Source organism: Staurois parvus, unplaced genomic scaffold (assembly GCF_062004578.1).
Source record: "Staurois parvus isolate SC_StPar_1 unplaced genomic scaffold, SC_StPar_1.0 ptg000634l, whole genome shotgun sequence".
Classification (NCBI taxonomy): Eukaryota; Metazoa; Chordata; class Amphibia; order Anura; family Ranidae; genus Staurois; species Staurois parvus.
In genome coordinates, this window is record NW_028318430.1 from 12,977,889 (window position 1) to 12,994,059 (window position 16,171).

The window sequence follows — 16,171 nt, forward strand, 5'->3', positions numbered from 1 at the left end:
TCAGTGACCTTCAGCGCCGCCAGTCAGGGATCATCAGTGCCACCTATCAATGACCATCAGTGCCACATATCAGCGCTGCCTCATCAGTACCCATCAGTGCAACCTCATCAGCGCACATCATTGAAGGAGAAAAATTACCTATATTCATTGAAGGAGAAAAATTACCTATATTCAAAACCTTTTTCTTCATCTTAACTCAATTAATAAATCAAAACATAAAATTAATTAAAGTGCCAAAAATTTAATTTTCAAATCCACCAAAATCTCTCAATTCTGTGTGTCCAACTTCAATATTTCCAGCATTCCGGACCCAGTGATTACCTTGAAAAAATAAAACAAAAAATAGTGTATTACCTTCAAATATGTGTATATACCTTCCAAACAAATAAGTATATACCGTATTTTTCGCTCCATAAGACGCACCTGACCATAAGACGCACCTAGGTTTTAGAGGCAGAAAACAGGAAAAAAAATATTGTAAACCAATGGACTGCAGACATAGTACAGGAGATGACCAGAGACTGCGGACACAGTACAGGAGATGACCAGAGACTGCGGACACAGTACAGGAGATGACCAGAGACTGCGGACACAGTACAGGAGGTGACCAGAGACTGCGGACACAGTACAGGAGATGACCAGAGACTGCGGACACAGTACAGGAGATGACCAGAGACTGCGGACACAGTACAAGAGATGACCAGAGACTGCGGACAGCACAAGAGATGACCAGAGACTGCGGACAGTACAGGAGATGACCAGAGACTGCGGACAGTACAGGAGATGAACAGAGACTGCGGACAGTACAGGAGATGACTGTTGACCTTTGGGGAGGGGGGGGAGCGGGTACCTGAATTTGACAGGTACCCGCTCTTACTTCAGCGGAGTTGTTCTTTGGTTAGTGTCCACTCTGCAGTGGGACCTTACCTGTCCCTCTATCCAGTGCCGCGCTGTCTTCCCGGCTTCTGTAGTGTGGGCGCTCGGCTTGACAGCCGGGTGCCCAGTGCGCATGAGCGAGAAGTGCTGCGCTTTGTGATTGGTCCGGCGGCTTCTGGAACCTGTCATGTGTCCCAGGTGCCGCCTTACCATTCACAAAGCGCACCGCTTCTCGCGCATGCACACTGGGCACCAGGCTGTCAAGCCGAGCGCCCACACTACAGAAGCCGGGAAGACAGCGTGGCGCTGGATAGAGGAACAGGTAAGGTCCCACTGCAGAGCTGACCGGCCGGCCCTGTATTCTGACACGGCGGCGGTGGAAATACCGGACCGGCCACTCCATATTTGCTCCATAAGATGCACTGACATTTTCCCCCCTTTTTTGAGGGGAAAAAAAGTGCGTCTTATGGAGCGAAAAATACAGTATTATATCTGTGCACAAAGATTAACATAAAATAGATTCAACTGTGAGAACACCTGAATCATGGAAAATCACTTTGTGTACACTATAAATAAACAAATATTTAGTGACAAATTGTGTACACTCAAAAACAAAAATTTAAATAAAAAATTAAAATAAAAAAAAATATATCATTTTTTTTTAAATTAACAAATAAAATAAATAAACCAAATCCATATCAAATAATAAATAAATAAAATTTAAATCAAATAAACATAAAATAAATTAAGTGAACATTCCGTGACCACCTCTAAATGGCAAGAATGCATACAATTACTGTCATGGAGTAATATCAAGCCTTAAGGGATAATCAGATGTTATAGCAGTCACTTCCAAGCTCTCAATAGCTGTATGTAGGGTAAACCTTCAATGCACCATCATCCTTCTCTGTTGCCACTTCCACCAATGTGTCCTCTCTACTTCCTCCCACATGGAACTATCTTTTTGGGTTTAAACGTTAGTTATTCACTATATGAGTTATATTTAGGTTATAAGTTGCCAAGTGATTTATTTAATAGAAAAATTACCTGTTTGCAAAATTTTATAACAGAAACTAAGAAAAAACTTTTTCAAAAAATGTTGGTCTTTTTTTGTTTGCTTAGTAAAAAATAAAAACCAAGTGGTGATTAAATACCACCAAAAGAAAGCTCTATATGTCTAAAAAATGATAAAAATAGCATATGTTTACAGTGTTGCATGACCGCGCAATAGTCATTCAAAGTGCAACAGCGCTGAAAGTTGGTCTGGGAAGGAAGGGGGTAAAAGTGCCCAGTAGGCAAGTGGTTAAGCAGCATTGAGTTATCATGGTTTTTATTATGCTAGCACAAGATTTTCATAGTCCATAAATAGTGCAGGGCAATATATTCTACTATATATTTCAGACTAATGTTTGTGGTGCAGTCATGCTGTTTAGTTTTAGTTACTGACAACTTTATGACAAATAGTGGTTTTAACTATTGAAATAAGCCCTAATTGTAAATCATCATCTTTGGCAAATAACAAATCTATGCCGGACAAGGGTGTGTGTCCCTACTCGCCATCTGGCCAATTGATGAATTTAAAATATAACCTTTATTTAAATATTTAAAATGTATGCTCAACTGTAATTAATGCCTATTGGAGTGGAATATACTGCGCTCAACAATGACTGGATACCATTGCAATTATTTACCTTACATCCAAATGGCCAATTTGGCCATTCTGCCACCATGTGCAGCTAAGCACAACTTCCAGCCACTATGTAACCTATTTTAATTCTTTATACTCCTGATGAAGCTCTGTTTTTTGAAACGAAACATGTTGAGTTTCTTTTTTTTTTTTTTGGGTCTTTTTGAATGCACATGGTATTTACTCCTCTCCCCCCTCTTCTTTTTTTTTGGAGAGGTCTGTACTGCGTTTTACAGTGCATCATTTGCATTCCTCAAGACAGTGAGGTATTTTTGTCTGGATATGGTGATGTATGGGGCTTGTCCACGAGAGGCTGACATTTAGGCCCGTGGATAAGTGTACCCGTATTACATATCTGTGATGTAAGACAGATTATTCTATCTAATTAGTTTTGTCCATGGAGTAACTCCATTTCCTTAATAGATATTATATATTCAAGCTGATAGGTTTATGCTCAAGCTACAGTGTCTTCTTTATGCCGTCACTTCATCTAAACCGGTATGGTATTTGATCTGGTCTGGTGTTATCAACCATTTGGATGTAAGGTAAATAATTGCAATGGTATCCAGTCATATTGTTGTGCGCAGTAAATTCCACTCCAATAGGCATCAACTACAGTTGAGCATACGTTTTATATATCTGAACAAAGGTTCTATTTTAGATTCATCAATTGGCCAGACGGTGCGTAGGGACACGCACCCTCGTTCGGCATAAATAGTGGTTTTATAAACCATGCTTGCCATGTAAAATACAAATTGTACCTTTCAATATTTGGGGAATATTTTTTGACAATTTCATCATGTTGATGCACAGTCTTTTTATTATGCTACTATGAAAATGCAACTGTGTGCTCTGTATTCTTAAACTGCCACTGTAACCAAATGCAGTTACGAGAGAGGGCATGTCAGCTTTCAACGTTATTGTTTATTCGAGCAACTGGGACAGTGAAGAGACATCTGAAGACGTGTGCATGGACTGGCAGCTGCTTGCAGTATAGTCTCATGGTCATATTAGAAAGATAATTTTCTGTAATTTTTAGAGCAGGACAAAGATGGCAGGTAGGTTATGGTGTGATGTTCTGTTTAAATTGTCCTGTAAAATGGTAGGTTATGTCAAGGACATTTCATAGCATTATGACCTGATAATGTATTTGTTCTAGATGAAGTCTGCTGCACTCTGGATACTTTTCCAATGACATTCATTAGGGTAAATGTCTTTAACACGACTGTGATCCTGTTTTGTATATTATGCATATGAATTATATCCTATTGCAGCATCTGCATGAGGGATTTTCTTTCATTTAAAGGATTACTGCGCATGTAAAGCAGTTCATTTGAAGTGGACCTGTGCTTTGCTCTTTCAGGCCAGAGTAACAAGTTAGTCTGGTAACATTACTTTACATTTAATTGCTGTAGCCCTGAGAAAAGCCTGGTCCTTCTGGGTATGGAGAGGTTCAATGACACTGCACTGCATTTATGTAGTCACTCAAGGAAGGCAACACAAACTGGAGAAGAAAAGCAGCTTCTGTATAAATTTAGCTAAGCCAGCTTGTCCCAACGTCATTTGTGATGTCTGTAGGAAAGTGCTCATCTGAAGCGTTTGCATATGCCTTGCTTGGTTTTATTCTTGGTCTCCAAGCATGTTTTCTCTACAGTGTATCATGTGAACGTTGTTGTTCTGTGATGTACTAAAGATGTTAGTGTTAGGAAGTATCGTACTTGTATGGTTAGACCATAGTATTTCTACCTATTAAGTTTAATTTTGGGGATTTGCAGAAGATCAGGTTTAGAAATATATTGTTAATAATGAAGTAACGCCATAATTATTAACAACACAATAATTCCAGTACATTTGTATGACAATCTAATAATACATTGCCGAAATTAAATCACACTAAAAGACACAGTAATTTGGTTGGTAGGAAAATCTCAAATGCTGATAGATTGTAGGTATAAGCAAGTGCCTTTCTATGTTGCTTATTAAAAACTTACATTGTGTGTGATTAACAGTATTTGTGCCTGACTTCTGTTACATTAATCAACAGAAACTCAGCTAAGCATTAAAGTGGCCATACTGCATAATCGCCTAATTGCAGCCAGTAAAACAAGCCCATGAACTGCATATACTATATAGCAACAAATGCAGCTATGCTAAAATCACAACATTTACACAATTGCCTAAACCCAAATTCTCTATAATCTACTGCAAGCACAGCACACTAGGGAGTCTATGTATAAAATAAATGTATATATATATATTTGCAGGAATTCCCAGTATGTTCTCTAATACTATGACTTCCTATGATTGTCATCACCATCTAGTGTCCAAAATGCAGTATATTTTCTGTTTGTGGTATTTCAGAAAAAAAAATATTTCAGTTTAACCCGCTAGATGGAGCTGACGGTCATAAGAAGTCATATTAGAGAATATACAGGGAAAATTAATGCAGCCTTAACGCTTGGGATGTTCATCTAACAAATGTTTTATAAACGGGTATACGATGCAATGCACGAGAAATGATTAGAGACTGTCAAAAGCTTTGCTGGGCATGTCCCCTTGGGTGTGCCCCTTTATTTCTAAGCCACTCTGTGGGTCGTCAATTATTTGCTAGTGTCCTGAGATGATGGACCTCTTAATTGGTATGGTGTTTTCTGTGCTTAACTAATTGTTTTTATTTTCCCTTTAATTTATTTTGAATTCTTCAATCAACTCTTCACTGCCTTCTACCATAACAATAGAAGCAATGTATGCTAGATATGAAAAGATTTACTAATATTATTATTAACTCTTTTTACTGGTCATGAATATTAAGAGTCCTCTCAGTGGCATCACATTGCATGCCTACCTCAGTTCTCAGGTTCTCTGTACAGGTTGTCATTTTTTCATGCTTTCTTACCCAGACCCTAGGCTCTGGATTCTCTTATGTGCCTATATGAAGCAAACTGAAGGTGCAGACACCCTCCCAGATGCCAATGTGTAGTGATTACTTTGGACATTTGCTAGGGATAGGAGGTGGGCAGAGTAAGGGGGCGAAAGGCTACTTTTCCCAGCTTGGCACTACTTTTTGAGTTGTGATCAGTGTGTAGTGTGGCCTGTCGCTGATTGCTGCCATTACTCGTATAAAATAAAAATTCCAGTATATATACCGCCATTTGTAGAAGCTATAACTTTCACGTAAACCAATTTAATTTACATGTATTGGGATTTTTTTAAATTCTTTTACTGGATATGTTTTATAGCAAAAAGTAAAAAAATATAGTTGTTTTTTCTTTTTCTTTTCAAAATTGTTTCTTTTTTTGTTTATAGCACAAAACCCCCCTCCAAAAAAAAACCCACACAGGTGATCAACACATGTTGCATGATCGTGCAATTGTCAGTTAAAGTAATGCAGCTCTGTATGGCAAAAAAATGGCCTGGTCAGGAAGGGAGGTAAATCCTCTGGAGGGCAAGTGGTTAAAAAAAGTGACAGGTTAATGTTTCAGTAAGTCATATATGACTATCTAAATGCTATTCTTTGAGATATGACCAATTGTAATGCAGCTTTCTTACGGTTTCAGATCTTGCCTTGATACTAACAGTTCCATGTATTTTCCACTTCCTACCAATATTTCTGACAGTTACAATTGCTAGGTTGATTAAACTGTTGCGTCATTTGTTGGTATATATTTACTCAGAAATCAGTTCCCTGCTTTGTAAGGGCAAAATATCTATCTGCATTAAGCTAGATTTGATATAGTGATCAGAGAGGTCCCATCAAACCTGAAGGGATCTTCCAAAAGAGCTAATAATCTAATACAAGCATGGGGTTCACAGTTTAGCAGCGATTTAACTTTGCAATTGCCTAAAAGAATATGTAAACCCAACATTTAAAATTCCTGATATATGCCTGCTGTACCATGTACTTGTATGAAACAGTATCCTGTTCTTTTTGTATTGCTTCCTTTGTGTGAAAATCCCTGATGTTCCTGCCAGTGCCTCTGCTTTTCTATTAAAAGCTGACCACACTAAGCACGAGAACACACAGATGTCAGTTCTCTAGCTGTGCTAGGAACTCGGCCTGCTTTCCTGCAATGACCAAACTTGTCCTGACACATGCCTGTGCACAGCCATTTTACTGGGAAGATCAGTGTACTGCTGTTTCCTCTCCCCCAGCTCTTATGCAGCTGAGGACAGGGGGAATGTGATCACTTTATAAAAAAGGGGAAAGAAGGTATTTATAATTTTTTTTGTCTATCTGTACACAAATGTTTTGCCTTTTATTTTAAACTGAATAGGTTGTTTTGCAAGGTGAGGGTTTACAATCACTTTAATGTCTACTAATTTGCTTTGTGTTCAGGAAATGTTTACTTCGATGTCCAGTCTATTGGAAAAAGATATGGGAAGTTTACTGGTACTTTTTCAGATATAAATACTGAACCAGGTAATTTGTTAGTAGTACATAAGCAAACATACTGTATAGTATAGTTCTTGTAATGTTCATGGAATATGACTGTGCTTCGTTGCACAGTTATAAACACTAGCTATACAAATACTGAATGCTTTATGTGTAATCTGTATTTCTAAAAACCTTCTGTATACCGTATCAAATGAAAGATGCAGAAAAATGTGTTTTATGGCCAGTCTGATGAAAACTAGCTTTGTCATTTTGTTTTTTGAATGTGGAGAGCCGGAGAGAGAATATACAATCCAAAAAAAGATGCGTGTAGGACCTGCATAACTTAAAATAATTACATTTATACAACTTCAAAAGGATAAGTGTACATTTGTATCAATAAGCTTGGTTCCACCAGTCCCAAAAAGTCAGTGGAAGCACCTAACTCCATCATGCAGGAAGTTTATACTGTCCAGAGCTGGCACTGAGGCTGGATCTATCTGATCTGGGGTTGAAGTAAAAACAAACAAACCAAACACTAGCATGTATTAGGCTGTCATTAGATTAGGGTGATTAAACAGTACATGTGTCCCCTTACATCAGATATCCCTATCAGGGTTCCCTTTTGTATCAGGAGTCCTCATCAAAGTCCCCTTTTATATCAGGTCCCCATCAGAGTGCCCCTTGCATCAGATGTCCTCTTCAGAGTGCTCCTTTATATCAGGTGTCTCCATCACAGTCCCCCCCACATCAATTGTCCCCATCAGAGTGCCCCTTTAGATATGATCAGTTATCCCCATCTCAGTGCCCCCTTAGATGTGATCAGTTATCCCCATCAGAGTGCCCCCGTCAGGGATCTCGAAACAAGCAGGTCGGGACTTAGATTCTCCGCCCTGGGAAATTCTGGTCTGTGGAACGCTATAGGCTACCACAGGTTGGTCCCTAACAGCCCCCTTACAACAGGTGACCCCATTAGATTTCCACCTTACTTCAGGGTCCCCAACAGAGTTCCCCCTTACATCAGGTGTGCAAATCAAAGTGCCTCCTTACATCAACTGTCTGCATCAGACTGGCTCATGGATAAGTGGATACACTGAGACCTTGGGGGCACTGATAAAATGTGGGGGGGGGGGTCAGCCCTCCCCAGCACCGCCCTTCTCAACACCGCCCTAGATCCAGCTTTGGCTGGCACCATAATGACAAAATAAATCTGTGGCCGCACATCTGATAAAATCCCCTTTATTGAATTATCGTCCAAATACACTCTAGAAGAGGGCTAACGCATTTCACACTGATAGCGCTTAATCATAGCTTATACACTAAAGTCTCACACCGGTATACATACAGTAGTCAGCATAAATGAGTACACCCCAACAGATTTGTAAAAAAAATCTTTACTTTCCTTTCAGAATCAACATTTTCTATGGGATACTACACTACAAAGTACTCCCACAAATGAGGGCCATTGATTGCAAACAAGATTTGGTAATTTGCACACACTAAAAAGTATTTTTCCTAACAAATTAATTCAAGACCATGTTGCAAAAATGAATACACCCCAATGAAAGTCTTTGGAGCAAAGCTAAATTTTAGACAACAAAATTCTAATTAACAAGAATTTAACTACAAGTGAGTCGAATTATTCATTAAACAGGTGTCCAGCAGACAGTTGATTATAACAGGGCATTACATAACAAAGAAAACCCCTTCCCATTTAATGCTGTTAACAATGGCACCACAAGGAAGAGAAATGTCACAAGGCCTGAGAAAGAAAATAAATTATTTACACATGAAAGGTGAAGGCTACAAGAAGATCAGAAAAACTTTACTTTTCAGTCAGAATCCTGTAGCAAACGTGACACAAAAATTTAACAACGATGGAACTGCAGACATCTCACAGAGATTTCCAGGCCATCCATGGAAGCGAACACCTTTACAGGAGCGTCTTCTGATAAGAAGGGTTGAAGAAAATCTCCATACAAGTTCACTGTAGTTAGCTAAAGAAGTAGAAAGCCAAACTGGGGTGATTGTTTCCCATGACACAATACGGCGTACATTGCAGAGAAGTGGCATGCATGGGTGTCATCCACGAAGGAAGCCTCTACTAAAGCCCATGCGCAAAAAAGCCTTCATATAGTTTGCCAGGGCCCATGCTGAAAAAGAAGATGACTACTGGGACTCTGGAGTGATTAGACCAAGATAAATGTTTTTGGAACTGAGTTTCAAAATTGTATGGCGTCACAAAGGTGAGGAATACAAAAAAAATGCATGCTGGTGGCAGTGTCCTTCTGTGGGGGTTGCATGAGTGTTGCTGGTATCAGGCAGAGGCTGCATTTCATTAATGGTATCATGAATTCACAGATGTACTTCTCTATATTGAAAGAGAAGATGTTACCATCATTCCGTGCCCTTGGTTGTCGTGCACTTTTCCAATATGACAATGATCCAAAACACACATCTAAGGCCACTGTTGCATTTCTGAAGAAGAATAAGGTATAAGTGATTTAGTGGCCAAGTATGTCTCCTGTTTTGAACCAAATCGAACACCTATGGGGATTTCTGAAGGGACAGGTTGAGCATCACTCTCCATCCAGCATCCAGGCTTTAAAAGAGGTATTTCTTGAAGAATGGAAAAAGATGTTGCAATATGTCACCAACTTGTTCATTCCATGCTTAAAAGACTTGGTGCTGTCCTTACAAATCATGGAGGTCATACAAAATACTAGATGTAGTAGTTTTTGTTGTGGGGTGTATTCCTTTTTGAATCAACTAATTTGAGTAAACCTGAAGATTTTGTAATCTAAATTATATTATTAACCTTACTTTCATGTAATGAGCTAAACAAATGTTCTTGGAAATTGTTCTTGTGTTCATTGAGACATTGATTAAAATCTTACTTTTGAAAGGGGTGTACTCATTTATGCTGAGCACTGTATTTGCAATTATACTAAGTGATCTCTTAATTGCAAGAACCTGTGCCAGATAATTAAATCACAGCCGCTGACAATTGTCATTGACTGGCTATGCTCCCTAACACATGTAGATAACAACAGTTCCTTACTACAACATAAATAAAACATGTAAAACCAAAATAATTACGTAATAAACATATCAAAAGGAAACATACATGTAAATGAAAGGAATTTTTCATGTTAGTGTACACAAACACAAAATAAACAATTGACAAATGTCCAGCTGTGGGCAAACAATAAGGAAAGCCAGGGAACTCAACCACAGGGGTTATGCCAATATATACTATGCTAATTTATTATTCATAGTAATGTGAAATATCCCACTCATCATTGGGTTCCACCGACTTTCTAGTACCCAAACTAAAAATCCAAAAAACCTCTCTTTTTGCACAGGAATTTTAGTTAATCTTTTCCCCTCTTGGGGTCCATAATTTTTGCCACACCTTATGTACATAAAGCTGAGGAATCACCGCCATGACATTCAAATTGCTGTGCAAAAAAGAGTTTATTTGGACTTTTAGTTTTGGTACTAAAAAGTCGGTGGGACTCAACCATGAGTGGGATATTTCACATCCTTATTAATAATTAGTATAGTATATATTGGCATGACCCCTATGGTTGGGTTCCCTGGCTTTCCTTATTGTTTGTTGACACCTGGACATTTTGGTTTTAGATGTTTTATTTATGTTGTAGTAAGGAATTGTTATCTGGGACTATTCATGTGTTAGGAGCATAGCCAGTCATTGACAGCTGTCGGCAGTAATTATACGGCACAGGTTTTTACAATTAAGAGATCACATAGTGTGTGTGTGTATATATATATATAGATATATATATATCTACATATAGATATATATATCTATATGTAGATATATATCCACACACACACTATATTGCCAAAAGTATTACGACAGCTCTCTAAATCATTGGATTCAAGTGTTCCAATCACCTCCATGCCACAGGTGTTTAAAATCAAGCACCTAGGCATGCAGACTGCTTCTACAAACATTTGTGAAAGAATGGGTCGCTCTCAGGAGCTCAGTGAATTTAAGCGTGGTCCCCTGATAGGTTGGCACCTGTGCAATAAGTCCATCCATGAAATTTCCTTGCTACTAAAATATTCCACGTTCAACTGTTATACCAAAGTGGAAGCAACTGGGAACAACAGCAACTCAGCTACGAAGTGGTAGGCCATGTAAGATGACACAGTGGGCTCAGCGCATACTGAAGTTCATAGTGCGTTCATAAGACTGGGATGCCATTAAAGTTTCTTGTGCGTGTAAAGGCAGGCGTCCCAATACTTTTGGAAACATAGTGTACTTACAATCATAATTATATAAAAACTTCATAGAATGGGTTTCCATGGCCAAGCAGCTGCATCCAAGCCTTACATCACCATATATATATATATAATGCACCTGTGTGAGACTTTGAGACATAGTATATAAGCTATGATTAAGCTCTGGTGTCAGCGTGAAATGCGTCACCTGGGTTGCTGTTTTCCATCTTCTACTGTATTGTGGAGTGTATTTGGACGATAATTCAATAAAGGTGATCTTATCAGTTGTGTGGCCACGAGATTTATTTCTTTATTATAAAGACTACAATGAGCAGGGCCAGCACCTGTTAGTGTGCATGGAGGTAAGATAGGTGGAGACCGACCTGGAGGAGCCATGTTTGTTCTTCTGTTGCTTGGCTGGCATGATGTTTTTCTCTTTGAGAGATTTAACAGCCTTTGAAACTGCATGCATTCAGTGGGATTTACCTTGCACGTGCATCAGCTAACAGCCATCTTTTCAGTTATCTTCTGGCCTCTCCCAGTAAATGCATGTAATTTTAAAGGCTGCCTTACATTGCCTGAGCACAGGTTTGCATTGACTTCATTCTCCTAATTCTGCCAAATTCTGCCAAATTCTTACTTGGACATTGTTAGCCAGACTTTATGATGGTTTGTTAACATATAACATCATTTAAATTTTGCAGGTATTGATCTATTGAGTTTTGCTTTATCTGTTGATAAGCTGTTAAACATATTTAGTTACGTTACTACTCTCATAATTATTTTGCATTTCTCAACTCTTATGTTGGGACAGCTGACAGCGACAAAAGGTCTCCCAGAGATTTTGCTTTGTGGAAATCTGCTAAACCTGAAGAGCCTTTCTGGGTTTCTCCATGGGGGAAAGGAAGACCTGGTTGGCACATTGAATGTTCCACACTTGCAAGGTACATAGATGTAAAAGTACATGTCAGCTGAACAAAGGGCTCTGTAGCAAATGCCAGAAAACTTTATTTTGCCTTTTTTTATTTGCACAAGGATAATATTGTCTTTTTAGTCTGAGGTTCCCATGGAGTTTTCTTCTCTTAGTAAATGGAGGAGTAGTGTACAAGGGTAAGGATTAGTACCAGGGCTGAAAATTATTCTATTTAGAGCTGAAACAACTAATCAACATAATCAATTATGAAAGTAATTGTCAACTATTTTCATAATCGACTAGTTGGTCAGCTGATTAGTTGGCCTGCATACAGAATGCATGTTTACATATCAGAAAATATAGTGCAGCACACATATAGCTCAGTACACACTCCATACATGTCAGTAAGTGCCTGAGAACTTGTGAATGTGTGAGGAGCAATGCCTCATGGGACATGTAGTCCTGGGCAGGTGGAGGAAGTTATTCTAAAGGCAGAAGTTTTTTTACCTTGCTTTCGGGGCATTCTATACTATACTTTGCAGTTTGCTATATTCTGGAGGCAGGAAGAGCCAGAAGTGCTGGTGGGGGACCCCAGAAGAGGAGAATCAGGGCTGCTCTGTGCAAAAGCATTGCACAGAGCAGGCAGGTATGACAAGTTTGTAGTTTAGAAATAAAAATCCAAGGTTTACAATCACTTTAAAACCACTTGCCTACTGGGCACTTATACCCCCTTCCTGCCCAGGCCAATTTTCAGCGCTGTCGCACTTTGAATGACAATTGCAACATTGTACCTATATTAAATTTTTTCACACAAATAGAGCTTTCTTTTGGTGGTATTTAATTGCCGCTGGGTGTTTTATTTTTTGCGCTATACACAAAAAAAGAGAAAAAAGTTTGGGAAAAAAAAGATTTTCTTTGTTTTCATTATAAAATTTTGCAAACAGGTAATTTTTCTCCTTCACTGATGTGCATTGATGAGGCTGCACTGATAGGCAGCACTGATGGGCACTGGTGAGGTGGTATGGTTAGGCAGCACTGATGATGCTGCACTGATAGGTGGCACTGATGATACTATACTGATATGCAGCAATGATGGGCCCTGATAGGCAGCACTGATGGGTGGCACTGCTGGGCACTGACTGGTGGCACTAATCGGCGGCACTGCTGGGCACAGGTGGGTGGCACTGATAGGCACTAGTGGGTCATCAGTGCTGATCTGTTCTCTGACAATTGCCGGTTATCAGCAGTACTTTTCCTCACGCTGTGACAGTGTGAGGAAAGTGCAGCCAATAACCGGCAACTGTATTTACCCGTTGATCTGTGATATTTGACACAGCTGATCATGTGGTAAAAGGCCGCTGTGATTGGCCGTTTACTACATCATGAGATCAGCTGTGTCCTTAGGACACAGCAATCACGGAGATCTCTGGGTGCGCGCCGCTGGGGGCGCATTCTGGGAGGACGTCATATGACGCCCCACCCAGAACTGGACAGCCACGCTGTAGCGTCATTCGGCTATAGCACGGTTGGCAAGTGGTTAAGGGCTCTGTGCAGGGAAGATCAGCATCTGAACCCAGAGAAGCTGGAGGCCGATAGACCAGTGGTCATATAATGCATTACAATTAAAGATAAATTAAAGGTTTACCAGTACTATGCAATATATTTAAAATGATTTATATCCATGAAAAAAAGTCTTAGCCTTTATTACTACTTTACTATAAAAGATCCCCCTCCTTTCACCCTTCACATAGCTATATTATATATATGTATGTGTGTGTGTATACAGTGGGGATCGAAAGTTTGGGCACCCCAAATAAAAATTTGTATTAATGTGCATAAAGAAGCCAAGGAAAGATGGAAAAATATCCAAAAGGCATCAAATTACAGATTAGACATTCTTATAATATGTCAACAAAAGTTAGATTTTTTTTCCATCATTTACACTTTCAAAATAACAGAAAACAAAAAAATGGCGTCTGCAAAAGTTTGGGCACCCTGCAGAGTTAATATCTTGTACTGCCCCCTTTGGCAAGTATCACAGCTTGTAAACGCTTTTTGTAGCCAGCCAAGAGTCTTTCAATTCTTGTTTGAGGTATCTTTGCCCATTCTTCCTTACAAAAGTCTTCCAGTTCTTTGAGATTTCTGGGCTGCCTGTCACGCACTGCTCTTTTAAGGTCTATCCATAGATGTTCAATTATGTTGAGGTCAGAAGATTGTGAAGGCCATGGCAAAACCTTCAGTTTACGCCTCTTGATGTAATCCCCCGTGGATTTCTAGGTGTGTTTAGGATCATTATCCATTTGTAGAAGCCATCCTCTCTTTAACTTCAGCTTTTTCACAGATGGCATCAAGTTACCATCCAAATTTGCTGAAATTTTATTGAATCTATTTTTCCTTCTACTCGTGAGATGTTCCCTGTGCCACTGGCTGCAACACAACCCCAAAGCATGATTGATCCAACCCCATGCTTAACAGTTGGACAGAGGTTCTTTTCATTAAATTATGTGCCTCTTCTTCTCCAAACGTACCTTTGCTCATTCCGGCCAAAAAGTTCAATTTTAACCTCATCGGTCCACAGAACTTGTTTCCAAAATGCATCAGGCTTGTCTATATGTTCATTTGCAAAGTTCAAACGATGATTTTTGTGGCGAGGACGTAGAAGAGGTTTTCTTCTGATGACTCTTCCATGAAGACCATATTTGTACAAGTATCTCTTTATAGTGGAATAGTGTACCACAACTCCAGTGTCTGCCAGATCTTTCTGGAGGGATCGTGCAGTCAAACGTGGGTTTTGAATAGTTTTTCTCACAATCCTGCGAGCTGTTCTGTCTGATATTTTTCTTGGTCTTCCAGATGTTGCTTTAACTTCCACTGTTCCTGATGCCTGCCATTTCTTAATTACATTCCGAACAGAGGATATTGACATCTGAAAACGCTTTGCTATCTTCTTATAGCCTTCTCCAGCTTTGTGAGCGTCAACTATTTTCAGTTTCAGTTTTCTAGACAACTGCTTAGAAGAACCCATGGTGCTGATTGTTGGGGCAAGGTCAGATGAGTCTGGGCATTTAAAACCTTTGAGATTGACATCACCTGGTCTTCCCAGACGATGATTGAGAACAATCCATGACACTGGCAGATCTCAGCTTTGCAAAGGGGGCAGTGCATGCTATAAATTCTGCAGGGTGCCCAAACTTTTGCAGACGCCATTTTTTTGTTTTCTGTTATTTTGAAAGTGTAAATGATGGAAATAAAATCTAACTTTTGTTGACATATTATAAGAATGTCTAATCTGTAATTTGATGCCTTTTGGAGATTTTTCCATCTTTCCTTGGCTTCTTTATGCACATTAATACAAATTTTTAGCTGGGGTGCCCAAACTTTCGATCCCCACTGTGTGTATATATATATATATATATATATATATATATAAATTTCCCCTGTTTCACACTATAAATTAACCCCTTATAGTAGTGATTATCTGCTGCTGTTGTACTATAAATGGCTAATTTTTTAATTTTTTTTACCTCATCATGACTGGTGATGAAAAAAAAAAGCATGCTGCTGCTTGTATCATGCCATATGACAAGGGAGTCTATACGAATAATTTTTTAAAAAAAAATTTTACATGTTAACTAAATTATAGATTAAACTTTCTTTGAGGTTTTTATTCGATCAATTGAAACAATAATCGGCCAACTAATTGATTACAAAAATAAGCAATAATACTAGCAGTAATACCCATTGGTTTACATTTATTTGAAAGTCTAATGTTTTTCCATATAATGAGCTGTTCAAATATAGAAAACTAGGGCTGTTACCAATAGCAACCAGTAGGCAGAGGCCTCTTTTAGCTTTAACCATTTATTATTACTGAAATGCAATAAACTGGTTGCTGTACCAGGAACACATTTCAACACAAGTTGTACAAATACTGAGCTATGTACGTAGAAACTCAATGCATTTTTATAGACCATTTTATGTAAAATACAATGGCCAGTCTGATGAAATCCACCATTCGTGTTTTATGTGTAAGGCACGCAATAGATGATGCGATTTTCTTTCTGCAACCATG

General features: G+C 38.9%; 1 protein-coding gene across 2 annotated transcripts in view; it reads left to right on the forward strand.

Annotated features, from left to right (window-relative positions):
• Positions 1-16,171, forward strand: part of CARS2 (cysteinyl-tRNA synthetase 2, mitochondrial) — a 98,017-nt gene that overhangs the window by 42,176 nt on the left and 39,670 nt on the right. Inside the window, exons 6-7 of one of the 2 annotated variants that reach the window (XM_089693583.1) lie at positions 6,900-6,983; positions 12,001-12,130. The exons of the other annotated variant lie outside the window; for it this stretch is intronic. Coding sequence (XP_089549709.1) covers positions 6,900-6,983; positions 12,001-12,130 — 214 coding nt within the window. The remainder of the gene's footprint in view (positions 1-6,899; positions 6,984-12,000; positions 12,131-16,171) is intronic. 2 annotated transcript variants of the gene reach the window in all.